Consider the following 19,712-nt stretch of genomic DNA (forward strand, 5'->3'; position numbering starts at 1 on the left):
ACAGGAGATATGGATGGGCAGAGAGAGGAATATAAAGGGGAAGAGACAGGAACTCACTGGAGTGTGAAGTCTGAGGATTTGTGGAGACAGGATCTCGCCCTTTTGGTTGAAGCTTTGGTAGAGGTAAAAGGTCTCTCTAGTGGTTGGCTGCTTTTCTTTTCTGATCTTCAGGTTGAACCCAAATATCTGTCTCTGGGTTTTATTATTCGTGCAACAGAACCTAGAATCTTATCTATGCTAAACAAGCTGTCTACCACCTACCCTTGGTTCTCACATTGAAGACTGACTCCACACGGCAGCAGGAGGTAACTGCAGCTGCAGGACAGAGCGACACCCGCTCTTCCACAGTCTGAGAACACTGGTGAGGCCAGTGCTCAGTGCTTAACCTGCACGCAGAAGCTTTCAATGCGCCCAAGCACAAGTGCTCTCTGGTTTCCTCCTTCTTTGGCCATTAGCTAACTCCCCAGGGAGCTGTGGGATCAGGTGATGTCCATTTTCTTTCTACTGTTTCACAGCTCCTGGGGTGAGCACTTCCTTCTCTGGGCAGTGAATCCAAAAGAGCCCCTCCCATGTCCCCCACATTCTACATTTTAAGTGACACAAGGAACATGGGAAAGGGGTCGGCTACAAGCAGATACACCCACAGAAAGGAGAGTGACTTGAATACAGGCACCAGCGAGGTGCTGCTCAAAGAGCCTTGTTTGCAGAGCCCAAGAGGTTACTACCATCTTGTCCGCATAAAAGGCAGGGCACAAATCTAAATTGCACAGCCACTGAGTTATGGTGCTGAAGTAAATGGCTGAATAGAAACAGGTCATGGAAACCTTTGCCTCCGTTGGTCTTGGTCAGGAAAGACAGAAGCTCCAGAAAGCAGCAGCCAGTTTGTAAGCAGAACCCAGGGTGATCTGAGTTCAGGGACTCGCGGCATCTAAGGTCAGATAGATAGACGTCCTGCCTCCACACCTGGGGCTGAGGGAAACTTGAATCAAGAACTCTGAGATAGTGTGACTTCCTTACCCACATGTGTCCATGGAGGAAGAGTGCGGTGGGGTGAGGAAGAATGGAAAGTACCCTGGGGAGATCTTTGGGTAGAGTCACTGTCCTGGAAACTGGCACCTGAAGAAGCTCTGACGGGTCAAGTCTCACACTCAGAGGCAGGTGGGTGGTGACCCCATTTCCCTGTACCCACTGTGAAGGATGCCCGTGCCAATAACAGACATGGAAGAAGCTTCCAGTTAGTAGCAGCATCTTGGAATACCCCAAGAAAACAAAACAGAATCCAATTAAGAGCTATCCCCACGGCTTTGGCCTGAGACACTGGAGGGTTTACTACTGTGTGGTTCAGCTGGGCTCAGGTGTCTGTCATTTTGCAGTTCCCAGGCTTCTGCTCCCTCATCAACCATAATCAAGCCCTTGGGCAAGCACAACACCTATCTTCCCAGGGCATCAGATGCAGGACTATGAGGTGTTGCATGCAAACAGTGTGGAGAGGACTACACACCACCACGTCTAAACAGGACCTCATGACTGCCCTTGAGACAGGTTCTCCATGTGCAGAGACACTGGGATGGAGATGTGAGCAGACACAGGACATGCGGAGCCAAGTGACTGTCAGGCCTGTTCTCTTCCTGTCCCACATACACAGCGGACCATGCTTGCCTGGCTCCAGTGTGGGGAAAAGGAACTGGCCACACTACCTACGAGTCTCAGAAGAGCTGTGGGTTGCTTTTAGACCTGAACTATCTAAAATCTGGAATGTGTGCCCCCTGCAATGATCCTTCCTAGAGGCTCTTCCAAGCCACTTGTTATTGACAGTGGATGGTAACAGTTCAATCAGCTTCCACAGCAGGCAAGCGGCCTTTGTTATCGATGGAGTCAACCAACTTTTAAACAAAAATACCTGCAGCAGCTGGGCAGTAGGGCGCACACCTTTAGTCCCAGCACTCAGGAGGCAGATGCAGGTGGATCTCTTGAGTTTGAGGCCATCCTGATCTACAGAGCGAGTTCTAGGACAGCCAGGGCTACACAGACAAGAAACCATGTCTCAGAAAACCAAAAAGCACTTGCAACACAAGCAGTGATGCACACCGGTGATCCCAACACTCAGGAGGCTGAGACCAAGGGCTGCCCGAGCTACAGTGAGACCTGTCTAAAAAGAATTGCGAGGAGGGGAGTATGTCTGAATGGACATATAGAGAGGAGCTTTTGGTCATTATTTCTCAAATAAAACAGGTTAATTACTATTATTTAATAGCACTTACATTATGTTAGGTATTATTCATAATTACAAGAAATATTAGCATATATAGGAGGTTTGCATGTATAGGTTCCATATGTTTGATACAGTGTGTGAGGTTATATGCAAGCCCCACTCATTTTAGACATGAGATTTTGTTCACCCTTGGGTTCTGGAACCCATCCCCCATGGATGCCAAGAGAAGACATCTATCGCTCTCTCTCTCTCTCTCTCTCTCTCCCTCTCCCTCTCCCTCACTCCCACCCACACACACACACACACACACACACACACACACACACAGTCTTATATTGTATATGATAAATATATTCAATTTCATCAAACAGATTACAAAACTACAGAAAAAAAGGGGCCTGAGTCCCCCAAGTCTTCACCATTTGAAGGGCAATCCACCCTCAGGGAAACCCAGTTTTGAATCTGCCTAAGCAGGAACTGCATCCCTATTTACGCACTAACATGCTAGGGTTTACCTGCTGCAGCAGTTACTATGACTCTGACCTTTAAACCTGAAGTTTCCAAACCATGTGGGAACCCCTAGGGAAGCACCAGGCAAGGTTTCATAGGCTCTAGACACACACTCTCTCCGAGCCCACCCACCTGCCAGGAGCTACTTACCTGCTCAGGTCACATCCAGCGCCCTTTCACCCTACAAGCCTGCAGCTCAGTGTTGCCTTGTCTGTCTCCACCAAGGAAAGCGAGGATTAGATGCCCAGAGAACTGGGATTGAAACCAAGCAAACTCCAGAACCTTTCCTCCTGTCTCCACATGCCAGATCCCCCCCAAGACCAGTGTTGAAGGAACCAGGATTATGGCCAAACTGGATGGTCACGGATGTCGGAGAGGCACTTCAGATACAGGACTAGGACCAAAAGCCATGCAGGGAGTAGCTTGCCCTGCAGGGAGTGGCTCTAAGCGGATCTGCCTGGGCACTGCTGACCCTGGAAGGCAGAGCTTAATCCAGGATCAGGAGCTTGATGGCCTGCCAAGGCTCCCCATTGCTCTGCCTGAGGTAGCCTGGGAAGTGAACACTATTTCAAGGACAAGTGAAAACAGCACTTGGTCACGTCTGAGGTAATGCTGATGGCATCATAAACCCAGCCGACCTGGAAATGGTCTTGTGGTCTGAGTCCCCGCGGTGTTAAAGCTGGGCGGATGATGGTCACAAACCCGGCAGCTCAAAAGCAACTTTTCTCTTGTCAGACAGAGAAAATGGCACAGAAAGGGGGCTACAAAGAATTATCAGACTCCCCAAGGACACCTACCTGAAAGACAGTGGGTCCCTAGGTTGCTAGGCAACACTGAGCTCAGGTTCTAGTTGCATAAGTAGGTAGGGGTGAGGCCAAAGGTGAATGCAGTGGAGGAGGGGAAGCATGAATGCTGCATTGTAGAGCTCTGCCCTCCAAGAATGAGGGGCACTGCCATCCTGAAGTAAAGCAGCTACGATTGAGACCCTTGCCCATAAAACACCCTAGTGAAGAGAGGAGGACTTCAGACTTCACAGGATGTCCAAGAGGCGGTGTGTGTTGCCTTCCTGCCAGGGCACACAGCCGCTGCTGGGAGAGGGGGCACCTGTAACACCTGTGAGTCACCAATCCATCACCTACACTCCTAACTAGCCAGCACACCAAGGGAGGCTGGGGTGAAATGACTTCCTTCTTCTGCCTTTGGGGCTCCAAATTTGGAACATTTGTTCCTGTCTCCCTAGGAAGGATAACACAACAGCCCCATCTGGGAAAGACACAAACCTCATCCACACTGCTCCTGTGGACACAGCACCCCACCAGCCCACTCACTCAGCAGAGCCCACCACACAAGCAGGAGAACAGGTACAGTGGACCCAAGAGAACAAGGATGGTTCTGCCAGGAAATGAAAGTCGGAAACACAGTATCACAAGAGACCATGAAAAGGGCGAACACTTGCCCAGCTTCACGGGGCTCTGGATTCAAGCCCCGCTACCCAAGAAAGAAATGATAAAGAGTAAAGAGCAGACATGTGACCCCCGTTCCACTTCTCAGATCCAATCAGCTGAGGGAGATGTGTTTTTACAAGAGACAGAAAAACAAAATGTAAAAATCCCCCAGAAAGCCCCAAGTTCACACTGCCAACTTCAATCACTGTCATCAAGCAATGGACTGTGACGACATCTAAGAATCAGATTCACAAGCAGGAGATGGTGGGGATGACAGTCTCCAGAGTCGAGGAAGCTACTCTGATTGACAGCCGAGTAATTTCAGATTCCGAGATGGTCAGATAAGGTCTAACACCCAAAAACTGGGCTCTTTGGGGTTTCTTTGAGATGGAGTCTCGTTATATAGTCCAGGCTAGAGCTGAACTCGCTGCAATCCTGCCTCAGCCCTCTAAACACTGGGATTCCAGTAGAGTTCTCATTCTCCCTCCCTCCTCCTTTCTCTTTTGTTAAAAGCAGATGTAGGGGTAGAAGAGCCCAACCAAGAATGAAGATTTTATATCCTGCCCAGGTCACGGGCTCTGGATGACGGGTGTTTCGGGTGTGGTAAGCTGAGAAAGGAAGAAGAATGACAGGCAAACTCAGGCGGACATGGGGTGAGACACCTGTGCACAGCAATGCCATTGCATGGACAGTCCCACAGAGTGTGCTCAGGCCACATGGCGACTGAGAGAGCCAAACAGAGACAACAAACTTCCACCTACCCAGAGACCTGAGAAACTGGAGGCCAGGAAGTCCTCTGCTCAGGGACAACAAGGAACCAAAAACAGAATCCTGATTATTAGAATGGGTGCAGACCATTTCCAGCAAGATAGAGAAGCTCCTAGTACATTTTAGAAAGAAAGTATTCTCTCGAGACTATTAAACTCTGGCGAATGCATGTGCAGGGAGTCACAGGAGTTACCTGGAAAACCTCCCTCTAACGGTGGGCCCACAATAATCCCTCACCAAGTTCCTGCCCCAACTGTCACCAAGGAACCTGGGGAGGCCCCTATTTAGTTTTGGACAGACACTGCATGGAAACATATACCAGCCTGGTAGGGGACAGAGGAAAGGAAAAGGAAAGATCCCACAATGAGAGTTGAAGCTTGTCACTTACATGGTGAGAACGACCAAGTTACACAGAGGCAAATGTCTACCTACGGAGCCTGTGGAGAAAAGGTACTTCAATCTGTGGTAGTCTCCTGACCCAGACCGTTTCTGCTAATGCTATAGACATTTGCTCAAAAACAAGTTCCTGAGAAAACTCGGGAGTGACAGCAAAAAACAAATGCTATCATGAGCAAGCAGCCCTCTCCTGAGACCAGCATGAGCCAGGATGGCAGTCCCCACCCAGACTCTCAGAAAGAGCCAATGCCACCTCTGCCTGCCAGCTGTGCTACAGAAAGAGGTCTACCTAGCCAAGGGCAGGACAATGGACAAAGCCTGGCTCCAGGAGAGAATTCAACACCCAAGAGCCCGGAGGGTAGTGAAAGCACACTGGTAAGCTTCTGTGGCCTGTGAGGCACCCTGAGGAATGGCATTTGTCCCTGGTATCAGCCTACTCCAGTCCCCAATTCACCTGGGTTCAGGACAGGCTGGACGATGTCCCCGTTCCTCCACTTGGTCTCCATGCGTTCTAGCTTTTGGGCTTCATAGCGCTTCCGACCCTCTTCCTCCAGTTCCTGCCGCGAATACTGTGGAAAGGAAGCCAAAGAGAGGGTCAAGTGTGGGGGCACCCAGCCTTCCTCCATTCCCTCCAGGCTCCAGGCCAGAGCCCCTCCCTTCTAGCACTCTGTAATCAGAACTGCCCCCTTTCTTCTGACGGCATGACCACTATATAACAAGAACACAGGACAGATGAGAGTGTCACAGTGTGCCCCTCACCAGACAGCCTGGTAGACATCACAGTTAGATCTCAGTATACCTATGGATATACAAAGTCCTGTTCCTGACATGAGAGTTAAACAACCCTGCTTCATTATGTCACTGCAACACAGTCTATGTGACTGATAGTCATTTAGCAGTGTCCCTCTCTGCTATTAAAATGACACCATTCTGATGATTCTTGGCCACATCCTATCACTTGGCACCCAACTCTGTCCTGAACATTAAGCTGCAGAATCCCACCCAGATCACCCTCCTGCTATCTTTGTTATCCACCAGCCAATCAGCAGGCAGGACCTTTGCACAGCCAGGCAGCCATGGCTAAAACAGCCCCCAAGGCGCTCCTAAAGAATCACAGGACTTTGGTCCAGGAAGTGTAAATATATAATCTATTATAATGCACACCTTTGATCCCAGCATTAGGGAGGCAGAGGCAGGCAGATCTCTGAGTCAGAGGCCAGTCTGGTTCTCAGAGCGACTTCCAGGACAGCCACAGCTACACAGAGAAACTCTGTGTAGAAAAAACAACAACAACTAAATATCAATAAAATCTATTACACAAGCTGAGACTTCTCAAATCCTGGGCATGATGGGGATAAAGGATTTTTAATACCACACTGCCTCATTTCCTCCCTGGGATCCTTGGAGTCCTGTGTGCTAGCCTCAGGTATGTACCAAGTCTACTGTCAACCCACCCTCGGAAGCCTCCGTGCTGAGCCCCCAGAGGCAGTACACACTCCCCTTAACCCGGCCCTCCGTGCTGAGCACCACCCAGTCACTGTCCCTGCCCTCCGTGCTGAGCACTGCCCACTCAAGTCCTCTGGTTCCTCCCTACCTGTCAAAACCTCTCTGACCATAAATCACGCTGAATGGTAGCTTTAGACCTCCTTTCTAAAGACCTGCTCCTGCTCCAGGCTTGGCTGAGCAGCTGGGCAGAATTCTGAGGATTAACTATCCATCCCCTTCAACTGAAGAATGCTTCTTCAAAGTAGGCCAAGGAGGGAGCTGAGAGGTTTGCTCAAAAGATAAAAGTCAAGCGCCACTGCCAGGAGCATTTAACACTGCAGGAGACATTCAACCTTCCCTTCTGTGAACTGACTACTTCTTGACGCTCATGCCCAGTGTTTGGGGGGCAAGAGTAGCATCTGCCTGTGTTTGGTCCATCACACAGAACTGATGGTCAGATTCCAACATCCTCAAGAAATGCCTTCCAGAAATTTTAGACAGGATGCACAAGGCGCTGGGTTCCCTCCACACTCCCACCACAACAACAAGGCCAAGCACTGGCTGGAGATGGCTCAGTGGATAGGAGCACTGTCTAGAGAGATGGCTCCGTGGTTAGGAGCACCAGCTGCTCTTGCAGAAGACCCGCATCCATCTGTAACTCCAGTCCTAGGTGATCCCACACCCTCTTCTGGCCTCTACGGGGCACTGCTCATATGTGGAGCACAGATATACATTCAGGAACAAAACATAAAAACCAGAGCAGCAGACAATGAGTTCAGGTCCTCAGACTTAGGGGCCTCCTAGAGCAAGTGCACTCCAGAGGAGCTGGTATGTTCAGCACCAGGGGCCTCCGGGCACAGCAGTCCCACTGACTTCTTTAATAATCACAGGGAAAGTTGCAGTTCGCCAGGCTCGACATGCCATACTCTAAAGTGACACAGTGACCACAGTCACACCTGGTAACCAACCTGGGCACAGGTGTGTGTGCATGTGTGCTACACATAGCAACAGACAGCTGCACACTTTCTTGAATGACTGTCACTCTCTGTGAAAGGTTGGTAGGAGAATGCTTGTAGCATCTGAAGCCTGATTTCAAGTTCCAAGTACCTGTACCTCCTAGAACAAGGAAGGGAGTCATGATTTCCAGGGTCAGGACCGATCTCTTCTGGGCCCTGCCAAGGAATATAAGGGCCTATATTCCCAGGAAATTGGTTGGTATCTGTGGGAAGACTCCAGATCATTCCAGCAGCTGCTGCAGCTGGGGCTGGTGTACTTCCTTCCTCGGCCCCCTTGGCCTCAGCTTGGTGGCCCAGTTTCAACACACTCCTCTACAAAGCCCAACTAGTATTTATGTGTCATCAACCCCGACACACAAAACAAACTAAAAGACTGCAGGCCTCCTTCCGCACATGGGGGCACTCGTGACTGCACAAGGAGCATGGGGTAAGAGCGCAGAGAGCCAGAGCCGGTCCCTGTGGTAACGACTTTCTGGATCACCCATGCAACTGGCCGGAGCCTGAGTGGCTCCAGCCTTTAGGGACCTGATATTTGAAAAGCAGTCACGTGCTCAGTCTAGGGCTGTCCGGAGGCAACAGCACAGAGCCTTGCAGCCATATAGAACAACTAGAGAGACAAGAGCATCAAGGGCTGCATGGGGTGCTCCTGTGGGATCTTGCTGAGACAAGGGAGAGTGCACATGTGCTCTAGTGGCTGTTACCATGCATTTGATTGCCACTAGGCCTGAGCCCCAGGCAGCAGCCAAACCAAGAAGCAGGCGGAGCAGCAGAGCTCAGGAGGGTGGGAGGGAGTGAGAGAGGGAGGGTGGGCTCTGGCCCATGAAGCACACCCAGGATTGAATAGGGTTCATCAAGAGAGAACCATGGAACCTCAGAACGGGGACATTTCTGGAAATGGACTTTGCAAATGCAGTTGGCGTGGGGTAGCCTTAAGTCCTACAGCCGGTGTCTAAGACCATACAAAGACACGTCCAAAGGGAAGGTGAGGCGGACAGGTGAGGCCATAGGCTTGCACCACGAGGAGCTACAACAGGACATGGGAACTTCCCCTTGAGCACCACAGGGCATGTGGCCCTGGTCACACAGGATTTGGGGTTTGACAATCAGAACTGTGAACAAATAATCTTCTATAGTTTTAAATTTTTATTTTATTTTACTTTTGAGACAGGGTCTCTCTCTATGTAGCCCCAGTTGTCCCAGAACTCTTTGTGGATCAGATTGGCCTTGAACTCACAGAGATTCACCTGCCTCTACTTCCCAAGTGCTAGGATTAAAAGTGTGTGCTCACTATTTCTGGCCTTCTTTAGTTTTTATTTTTACTTTTCTTGGGGGTGGTTTAGAAACAGGGTTTCTCTGTGTAACCCTTGCTGTCCTGGAACTCAAGAGATCTGCCTGCCCCTACTTCTGCCTCCCTAGTATTGGGACTAAAGGCATATGCCACCACTGGCCAGCTCTTCTTTAGTTTTTAAACCACCCATAGCCATAACACTTTGTCACATCTGTCTCAGGACAGTACCACAGGCAGGACTGTGGACCACCGGCCTCTGCTTTGCTCACAGGAAGAGACCTGCTGAGCACAACTGCTGACCAGCACAGCCAGGCCAAGGCTAAGCTACCCTTTCTCAGAAGCAGGAGTTCTCTGTCACCAGAGGGTTCTTTTAAAATACCTAGACTTGGGGCTGGAGAGATGGATGGCTTAGTGGTTAAGAACACTGGCTGTTCTTCCAGAGGCCCTGAGTTCAATTCCCAGCACCCACATGGCAGCTAGCAACTAGTAACTCTAGTTCCAGGGGACCTGACACCCTTACACAGGCATACAGACAGGTAAAACACCAATGCACATAAAATAAAAACTTAAAAATACGTAGACTATCAAACTGTGGTAGAGCACGCCTGAGATCCTGACAACTCAGGAAGTTGAGGCAGGATGGCAAGGTTGAGGTCAGTCTAAACGGCATGGAAAGTTATAAGTTAACATGGGCTATAGAATAAATAAATAAAAGTGCATGTGGTAGCACCCATAATCACAGCACTTGGAGAGGTATAGGCAGGATGATCAGGAGTTCAGGTCACCCTGGGACACAACAATTTCTAGAGGTCAGCCTGTCTCAAGCCTTCCCATCCAAACCACCCTAGCTAACTAAACAGCAATAACAACAACAACGAGTAGCTAGGTGTAGTGGTGCATAGCAGTACTGCTAGCACATTGGCGGGGGTGGGGGTGGCACTGAGACAAGAGGATGAGGACGTTATCAAGCACACCTTGACCTGTATCCTAGTCCAGCTGGGCACTGAGCAGTGATGGGGGTGGGGGGATGACGAGGAATAAGTCTCCATGGACCCAAGCGACCCAGAGCCAGTAGGAAGAGATGAGAGAACTGACTCACCCACGGGAAGCCCCCTGCCCCTGCTCAGCACATTGAGGAAGAGAAGACGCCCAAAAGGAACAAGGGCTGTGGGTGCCAGCACTGTCCGTCTCTGGTGGCTCTGCAAGCAGAGGGCAGGCCCTTCCTAACCCTCCTGTGCCCACTTCATCACATTCCACACAAACCCTCACCACAACCAAAGGGCCCTTGGCCCTAGGTGTCAACACACAGAAGGGAAACAACTCCAAATAGCTCCAAGAAGTCCCTGAAACTGAGCAGATACACTAGGCCCTTCTCTACCAGAGAAGCAGTAATGCATCACCCTCAGAAGAGCTGAGCCAAGCTGCAAAGAAGACTCAGACAGGTGAGCTGCAAAGATGACCCTGAGAGAATCAGAAACCAGCCGGGCTGCTTGGGGAGTGGGGGGTTTAGACCAGTCCTGTCACTTGGAAAGGACACTCTCCAGCCTGTTGACAGTTGTAAGCCTAACAGTGTGCTCCAGAAGGTTCCTAACTTTGTGGGCTGTCACACATATTGGGATGCATTTTGGTGATGCAGCTGTCTTTGAGTCATTCCTGTTCCTGTAAGTAATCCCAATACAACTCATTGGTTTACTACACTGGCCGGAATAAGTAGACCTGTGTGTTGTACCTCCCCAACAAAAGTTGTTGTTTTCTCTTGTTTTGTTTTGGTTTGGTTTTTCAAGACAGGGTTTCTCTGTTTAACAGCCCTAGCTGTCCTGGAACTAGCTCTGTAGACCAGGCTGGCCTCGAACTCACAGAGATCCTCCTGCCTCTGCCTCCTGAGTGCCATCACTAAAGGCGTGCGCCACCACTGCTCATCTCGCAGCAAAAGTTTTGTCACACGACACTGCCCTAGACTGCCTGCCTATAGTGGACCCTGCAGAGACAAACACGGCTCTTCTCATCCTACTAAGTTATGTGCGTGTGTGCACGTGTGTGTGCGCGCATGTGCATATATGTATGCACGTATGCAATGAGAGACACTCAAAAGAGGAGGCCGATGCCAGAAGAGGCAGCAGAGGGGAAGTCAAGGCTCACATAAGACCAAGTCCTCCCACGGGTACCTCAGAGGCTGAGATGATTCGGGGAGTGGCTTGCTTGGCCCAGTCAGCCTGCTCTTAGCAGACCCAGCACTAATCAGAGACAGTCCTGTCATTAGCTTTCCTTCCCCTGAGCAAGTGTGACACAGAGGGACACCCTACCCTGGAATGTGGGCCACTGACAGGCGCATTCCAGGAGTCACAGGCACTGCAAGACCAGCACTTCCTCAGGGCATGAGCTCAATGTTTCTTCACCCATCCAGAGAGATTCCTGCCAGGTCTGCAAGGAGCCCTGGTGCTACAGTCTACCCCACAATCCTCTGGGCTGCTCCTACGGCTAAGTGGGCCTCCCACAGCTCCAAGGGGCCCAGCATCTACAGTTGCTCCAAGAGACACGAGAAAGGGTCACCTTACCACAATAGGAGGCACCTCGAGGACCTTGTCCACATTCTTCAGTGACAGGGGCACATACCACAAGGTGGCCTTATTGGTCATCTTTTTGGTACCTTAAGAGAAGAAAATCACATGAGTGATGCTTCAGTTTGGCACCAGGCAGGTGCTGCCTCCAGCCCTGAGCAGCCAGAGCTGCAATGCTGTCACCTCTGGCTCCAAATCCCCAAGGTCGCGTCCAGCCACCTGGCTTGAGGGCACTGCCATTGTGGACGTATTGGACCAGAGTCCCTCACAGTCCCAGGAGTTGCATCTGCGGAAGTTTTCCCCTTACAGAGGCTACTGGAAGGGCTGCAGACTCAGGTGCTAAGTGAAGTCAGCCCCAGAGCTGGTTTCACAGAAACGGGGTACAGCTATAAACCTGCAGCAGAAGGAGTCCTGTCATATACAGGAGGCTGAGGAGGCTGGGCCAAGCTGCTAGCTCGCCCAAGTCCCCACCAGTAGACATTGCTGTTGCCTGTTGAACACCTGACATCCTCAGTCCAGACTAGTACAACCTTTCAGAAGATTCTGTTCACCTGTCCAGGTGCTACAAGAATTCCCACCAGCGGGAAACGAGAGAGAGAGAGAGAGAGAGAGAGAGAGAGAGAGAGAGAGAGAGAGAGAGAGAGAGAGAGAGAGAGAGAGAGAGAGAAGAGAAAAGGCGGGCGGGCAGCCTAAAGGGTGCATACAACCAAACCTCGTGGCATATCGAGAGATTGCAGAACTGAGTAGGTCCTGAGGTGGCAGCAACAGGCAAGGCCAACCACTGCCCAAAGCACAGAGGTCAGTTCCTCAGGCCCAGTGCCGACAGGTCAGTTGCTTCTCCCCATCCTCTCCCCCACATAGTCCAATCCAGAGCTTCTGCCACAAGAGGGGTGATAGGCTCTGACTCACTTGAGACATTGAGTCCAGACACGGAGTAGAATGAAGCTTCCAAAGCAGGAAAGCCCATCTGGACTGAGAGCCACAGCTCATGGTCTTTGGGCATCAAAGGAATCCACAGTCCACTGGTCCATGGCCCTGCTTATCATAAGAAGCTAGAAGCCCAGAGAGGTCAAGAGCTTTGACTAAGGTCAAAGGGCAGCTTGGTGACATCCTAAGCACACACCAAGTCTCTCCAGTTCCAGTCACTTCAGAAAGTGTGTGAATGTGCCTTTAAGACGTGGCTTTGACAACATAGAAGGCTCCTGGGAGTACAGGGACATCAAGAGACCGGAGACAAGGGAGGCAGGAGCAGCAACGGTGGGCTCTCCACCCTGGAGAAGAGTGCCTCCAGCTACCTCTAGAGAACCTTCCCTAGGAACCTTGGGTTTCCCTACGGTTACACCAGACAGCCCCAGGCTCCCAGTCAAGCACTGCCGTGGTGGGGGGGGGGGAGGGAGTATTAAAAGACAGGCCCACAGGGGCCCTCCTATTCCATAATGGCAAGCCTCACAGTCCCACCCAGACACATGGCACTCCTAGAATAAGGCTGTAGGCTCCCATGCCTGGGAACTATAGGCAGACACGATAGGAAAATATTTTCCCCACGCTTTGACTGAATGAAACTGACAACCTGCTTTTGGGAATAAAGATTTCCTGTTGGACTCAATGCCAGCATGAAGAGCTGGTTTCCATGGAAACCCAAGTGGCCCACTAAACCAAAATGAACAGCACTGAGCAAAATGAGGCAAACACACTAATTGTGCAATCCCCACCCTCGAGTGGAACCATGTCAGGACTGTTGCTACAAATGCCTCCGGGCCCTGTGCTGTTTTGTTTGCCAGAGCAGCCTGCAGCCACGACACCCCCCCCCCCCCCCGCCCCAAACTCTGCAGTAGCAGAGGTGAGCGCGCAGCTTCTCAGGGGAGAAGATGTAAGAGTAGTGAGCCAGGTTTGTGCTCACGCAGAGGAGTCTGGACTGCAGCTAAGCCCCACGAAAGGGAGCATGGTGACTGGGGTCCTTGCTCTTGTAGTAAGGTCATGCTAATTACAGCAAGTTTTGCGTTCACAAGGGCTATAGCCCTGGGTGTACACCTAGCGCCCCTAGACTCAGTGTTCCCGTCACTCATCCAATCAGCCAGGGCATGTGGTCAGGGTGGTGTTGGGTCAGATGGCTGTATGCAGGCATCAGGCTCACCTTCCAGTGGACATGTTGGGAGGGAAATGGCAGAGAACCCTGGCATGCCAGAGGTCAGTCTACAATAATGAGCTCTGGGGTAAGACAACGAAGACATGGAAAGAAGCCTCTGAGCCTTCCTGCTCTTAGACCAGACTATGCCCATCCGTGGTCCAGGAAGGAGGGACCAAGGGGATCTGAGGCAATGGCCAGGCCCCACTGAGAAAAGCTGCCATGCACTGCCTCCCCTGAGCACTAAGAGTAAACAGTGCCTGTCCTGTGTCCCGGGAGACTGCACCAGCACTGTCTCTGCCCTTCAAGGTCTGTCCCTCTGCCAGGCCCCCTGCACCCACCCCTCAGGGAAGGGAGACTCTACAGGAGGGTCTTGGAGTGCAAAGGGCAGCATTGCTGCTTCAGGCTTCTCCTTCTAAGAATTATTATTTTATTGCTTTAAAAATGTATTGTATGTGTATGAGTATTTTGTCTACACGTGTGTCTGTGCACCACATGCGTGCCCTCACAATTCTGAAAGCTGCAGAATACCTTTGTGCCCTGCCGCTCTCCCGACGCACACTACAGTGGCCTCTGGTCACTGGGTTTGCGAGGGCTGAGGCTTTGGCTGTTCAGGTGAGGCAGAAATATGTTCTTGTTTATTGGTTCACTTTATGAGTAGGTTTTGCTGCATGTATGTATGTGCACCACGTATCCATATGGTGCCATTGGAGGCAAGAAGACGGCACCAGATAGATACTCAGAACTGGAGGTACAGACAGATGTGAGTTAACATGTGGGTGCTGGGAATCAAACCCAGGTCCTCTGTATGAGCAGTCAGTGCTGTTAACCACTGAGCCATCTATCCAGCACTAAGGAATCCTCCCCCTCCCGCCGCCCCGCCCTGCCCCAGAAAGGGTTTCTCTGTGTAGCCATGACTGTCCTAGAACTTGTGCTATAGTCTAGGCTGTATTTTTTTGATAGGATATATCTTCATTTTTCTGTACTCTTTGACCTCAAATTCACAGAGTTCTGACTGCCTCTGACTGCCGAGGGCTGGGATTAAAGGTGTGCTACTGCCACCCACGGTAGGACTCCAGTACGATGGGCCCCACAGTTTCTGAATCTGAAGGCTCCCACAACAAAAAGATCTACTGGCTGGTTACAAACAAGCACGAAGACCAGGGTGCTCCAAAGAGCCTCTCTCCTGCTCAGGGGTGACCAGCCACCCTAGGTAGGCCCAGCAGAGGAAGACCCACAAAACAGACCACGGCAACTCCTCTCTGCCCTGAGCCTGCCTTCCCCTAGTGGGGCACAGGGCCCCTTCCTGTGTCACAGCCTGAGACCGGCATCCAAAAAACACTCTAATGCCAAAGGACCACAGACTGAGGAGCAAGAGTGCTGTCTCACAGTCTTCCAGTGCATAGTGGCTGAGGTGACCCAGCCCATTCTGATCCATCCCTGCTGATGTCATCAGAATGTTCCAGATGCACAATTGTGTTTTTAGCCCTTCCAAGACAGTCCAAGCCCCTTAATCAGCCCTCAGCCATCACTCCATGGGGTTACCACTGCAGAGAACCTGGGGAAGGAGAAAAGGAATAAACCAGCTGGGCCTCTAAGGCTCATGGGACCACAGGGTGGTGGTAAGTAGACAGAGTGGAATGAAGGGCCTGTCTTCCCAGTCAACAGCCAGGTTATAAAAGAAATATAAGTACTTTATGAGAAGGAGCTCTGCTCCCCTGTGGTGCCAGTAGGGAAAAGGAGAAGGGTTTCCATGGTTACCACAGCTACAGAAAAGGTTCAGATGAATCAAAGCTAAGGTTGACCCAACAGCTTCTATAAAAGCCTGGTCTCTAATGGGCAGGGGCAGATTTTCCTAGCAATCTCAGCACAGCCATACAAGCCATGATCCAGAAGAGCAGGGGATGGTGCCACGGACTAGCTGGTCTCAAGAAGGAGGGGAAGGAGGCTGGGAATGCATCCAGTTCTCGCTGGAGGGGCTCAAGTGGACTTCATAACCCACCAGTGTTCCCATCTGCAAACTGCAAAAAAATGGATCGCGAAAATCTGCCCACAGGGTCCATGAGGACCAAAGAAGTCAGACAGAGATGTAGCCAGCCCATGGGAATGGCCAACCCTCCAAGTAGGAGCAAGCTGTCTGTCAGTTGGCTTCAGCTGTCAACTTGACACAAACCGAGAGTCACCTAAAGAACTACCCAGCCGGGCGGTGGTGGCGCACGCCTTTAATCCCAGCACTCGGGAGGCAGAGGCAGGCGGATCTCTGTGAGTTCGAGGCCAGCCTGGTCTACAAGAGCTAGTTCCAGGACAGGCTCTAAGAAAGCTGCAGAGAAACCCTGTCTCGAAAAACCAAAAAAAGAAAAAAGAAAAAAAAAAAAAAAAAAAGAACTACCCAGATCAGACTGGCCTGTGACCATGTCTGGGAGCCATTTTCTTAACTGCTAATTGATGTAGGGGCTATAGTGGGCTGTGTAAGAAAGGTAGGTGAGGACTGGAGAGATGGCTCAGTAGTTAAGAGCATTGCCTGCTCTTCCAAAGGTCCTGAGTTCAATTCCCGGCAAACAAATGGTGGCTCACAACCATCTGTAATGAGGTCTGGTGCCCTCTTCTGGCCTGCAGGCATATACACACAGAATATTGTATACATAATAAATAAATATTAAAAAAAAAAGAAAAAAGAAAAAAAGAAAGGTAGGCAAGCAAGCCGGAGTTAGGGAGCTGGTAAACAGCGTTCCGTTCCTCCACCATCTCTGCTTCAGTTTCTCCCTCCAGGCTCTTACCTTAAATTCCTGATTCAGCTTCCCCCAAGTGATGGCTGTGGCTTCTCAGCTCAAACAAAGCCTTTCTTCCCCAGTGAGATTTGGCTCAGGTTTAATCACAGCACAGAAAGCGAAGCAGAGCACTGACTCTGAGCCACGCTGGCTGGTGAGAAACACCGGGACTCACCTGTGAGGATGTTCTCTGACATCACGTGGACCTGGACTTCCACAGAATGCTTGGAAGTATAGGTGAGCTCCGCACTGACGTGAGCCACCTCGCCGATGCACATGGGTGACAGGAAGTCAGTGCGCTCCACCCGGGCCAGGGCAGCCACACAGCGCTCCTGTAGAGACCAGAGAAGGCCATTAGTCCAAGCCAGCAAGTCCCTACCACAGAAATGCTCCCTCAGAACCACCTGTTCTGTTCCTCACTGTGAAATAATATGGCTGATTGGCGGCCTAAGTGCGGAGCAGCAGCAGCGAGTACCTCAGAGCTGCCACTGACTGAACTGGGCCATTTCTTCTTATTTGTCTACAATAACACATACTGCTTCATACGGAATAGCAAGAAGCACACAGAAGTGAAGGGGGCGGCAGCACTCCCTTTCTAAGAGAAGCAGTTACCATCTGGGTCTTTCTAGGCTCCACCCTCAGGACAGGGCTCGGCTGCCTTGTCTCTTCCTCTGCTTCAGTCTTAGGTGGCTGTGCACCTTCTAAATACTTCACATTCTGATCTCCACAATTATCAGAGGAAAAGAACCTGCCTGTTGTCACTATGTTGTCCAAGTGCAAAATGTGGATCCCAGAAAGACCAGCCCACAGGGTGAATGGGTCACAGGAAAGGTCACCTATGGAAGTGGCATGCCCAGGGTACTAGACACTAATAGATTCTCTCTCTCTCTCTCTCTCTCTCTCTCTCTCTCTCTCTCTCTCTCTCTCACACACACACACACACACACACACACACACACACCCTCCAACCTTTAAACAGATAACCCAGTCTTATGATTAAAAATTATTAAAAGAGGCCGGGCGGTGGTGGCGCACGCCTTTAATCCCAGCACTCGGGAGGCAGAGGCAGGCGGATCTCTGAGTTCGAGGCCAGCCTGGTCTACAAGAGCTAGCTCCAGGACAGGCTCTAGAAACTACAGGGAAACCCTGTCTCGAAAAACAAAACAAAAAAAAAATTATTAAAAGAGCATCTGGCACCAGGTGTGCCTCCAGTCACCTTGTCCCCGAGTCACCTGGGAGCCCTGGATATACAGCCTCAACCCCATGGTAAAGCCCAGATGGTAGATGCAAGCATGCAGACTGATGCCCTTCACTCAAAAAAAAAAAAAAAAAAATCTCTCACAGTCTACAAGCCCAGTCCTAGTCTAGTTCAGACAGTCCTACAGGCCGAGTACTAGTCTAGTTCAGTCGGTCCTACAGGCCGAGTACTAGTCTAGTTCAGTCGGTCCTACAGGCTCTTTCATGGTCTGTTAGAGCTGCTGAAACAGAAAATAAGCTAGGTGGGCTATAAACAAGAGCAATTCATCTCTCATCTCTCCATTTCTCAGTCTATAAGTCCAAGATAAAGACACAGGTATACTTGAGTCTGCTAAAGCCCTTCCTCAGGTTCATAATGAAAGACCAAGAGGACATGATTGTTCCTTAACATAAGGCCATTGAGCAGGGCCTGCTTGCATACACCTGCAATTCCAGGACTATGTAAAACAGGAGGACTTGGCAGGAAGTGGAGGGCTGCAAGAGAAGCTTGGGCTACACTGTGAATTTAGAGTACAAAACAAGACCTGGTCTCACAAAGAATAAGTAAATAAATCAATGGGGCGCTGAGCCCCTCACACAAGCTGAAGACCCACCACCTGAAGAGCGCTCCCTTCCACAACCCTCCCCTTTCAGGACACTGAGACCATAGCAGTATGAACCTCCTTAACCTGTTCCTAGGCTCCCACTGCACAGCTGCTCTCATGATCAGACAGAATAGGAACCCCATCTTTTGTTAGACACGTGCCAGCTTCAGCTGTGGCATAAGCAATAACTATAGTGGACAACCTTGCCCATCCAACGTCATCTGCACTTTAGGAGTCAGGGTTCTGATACACAATCACAAAGGCCTTTTTAGAAGGCTAGCAGTGACCCACATGGCCACAGGACCTCAGGGCGCCCTTACTCAATCAGCCTCTCTTCCATCCCTACCAAGACAATGACAAGATGGTCTGTCTGGTGCCTCGCAGTGGCACTGTGAGCCATCATTTCCCACAGGAGCACTCGGCACTTTGGGACCCTCCACTGACCAAGCACCTGGGCAGCAACTGGACTGACGAGGACATAAGCAGCCCTGGTGTCAGTTCTCAGCCAAGCCTCATAGTAGCCCTTGACAAGAACCAAGATAGAAGGGCAGCTGCCTGTGACTGCACAGCAGGCAGGTAACAGTTCCAGCCTTTGTTGTATCCTCCATGTGTGCATATGATTTATGCATGTGCTCACACATGTGTGAAGGTGTGCACACATAGGGAGGCCAGAGGGAGGCATCAGGAGTCCTCTATCAGCCTCCACTATAGGGAACGGAGGAGCCCCTGAAGGACTAAAGACCGCAGAGAATATGTTGTGTTGACATGGGTACAGCCATGTTGAGGGCTCCAACTCTTCAGCCTTACAAGAGTGGCAAAGCCTGCCAAGGATCAGGAGGGATGGCAAAGCTTCCCTCCAGAGTCCAGTGTGAGAGTCATCGGTGCCCGCAAGGACTTGCAGCTTAGCTCCCTCCTCTCCAAGATGTTTGCTCCCCCACGGAGACCTCCTAGAGACTATCTAGGCCCTCTCCTGTGCTGCACCTAATGAGCTGGGTGTGGTTAGGTGCCTTCCATCAGAGTGCGCATGTCCCCACCTGACCCTGTGTCTGTGTTCTTTCTTCATTCCCCTGCTGCCCCAGTCAGGGTTCGATATCCAAGCCCTGTAGCAGCGCACAGTTCTCCATCTTCTGCCTCAAGACAGGAATTCTCACTGGACCTGAACTCGCTGTTTGCTTGTTTTGTTTCTCCCAAGACAGGGCTTCTCTGTAGCTTTGGAGCCTGTCCTGGAACTCGCTTTGTAGAACAGGCTGGCTTTGAACTCACAGAAATCTGCCTGCCTCTGGGATTAGAGGCCTGCGCC

General features: G+C 50.9%; 1 protein-coding gene across 1 annotated transcript in view; it reads right to left on the reverse strand.

The window, feature by feature from the left end:
• The window catches only part of Acot7 (acyl-CoA thioesterase 7), a 65,063-nt gene that overhangs the window by 36,511 nt on the left and 8,840 nt on the right, over positions 1-19,712 (reverse strand). Inside the window, 3 exon segments of the mRNA XM_042055246.1 lie at positions 5,786-5,900; positions 11,676-11,767; positions 16,747-16,903. Coding sequence (XP_041911180.1) covers positions 5,786-5,900; positions 11,676-11,767; positions 16,747-16,903 — 364 coding nt within the window.

Source organism: Arvicola amphibius, chromosome 6 (assembly GCF_903992535.2).
Source record: "Arvicola amphibius chromosome 6, mArvAmp1.2, whole genome shotgun sequence".
Taxonomy (NCBI): Eukaryota; Metazoa; Chordata; class Mammalia; order Rodentia; family Cricetidae; genus Arvicola; species Arvicola amphibius.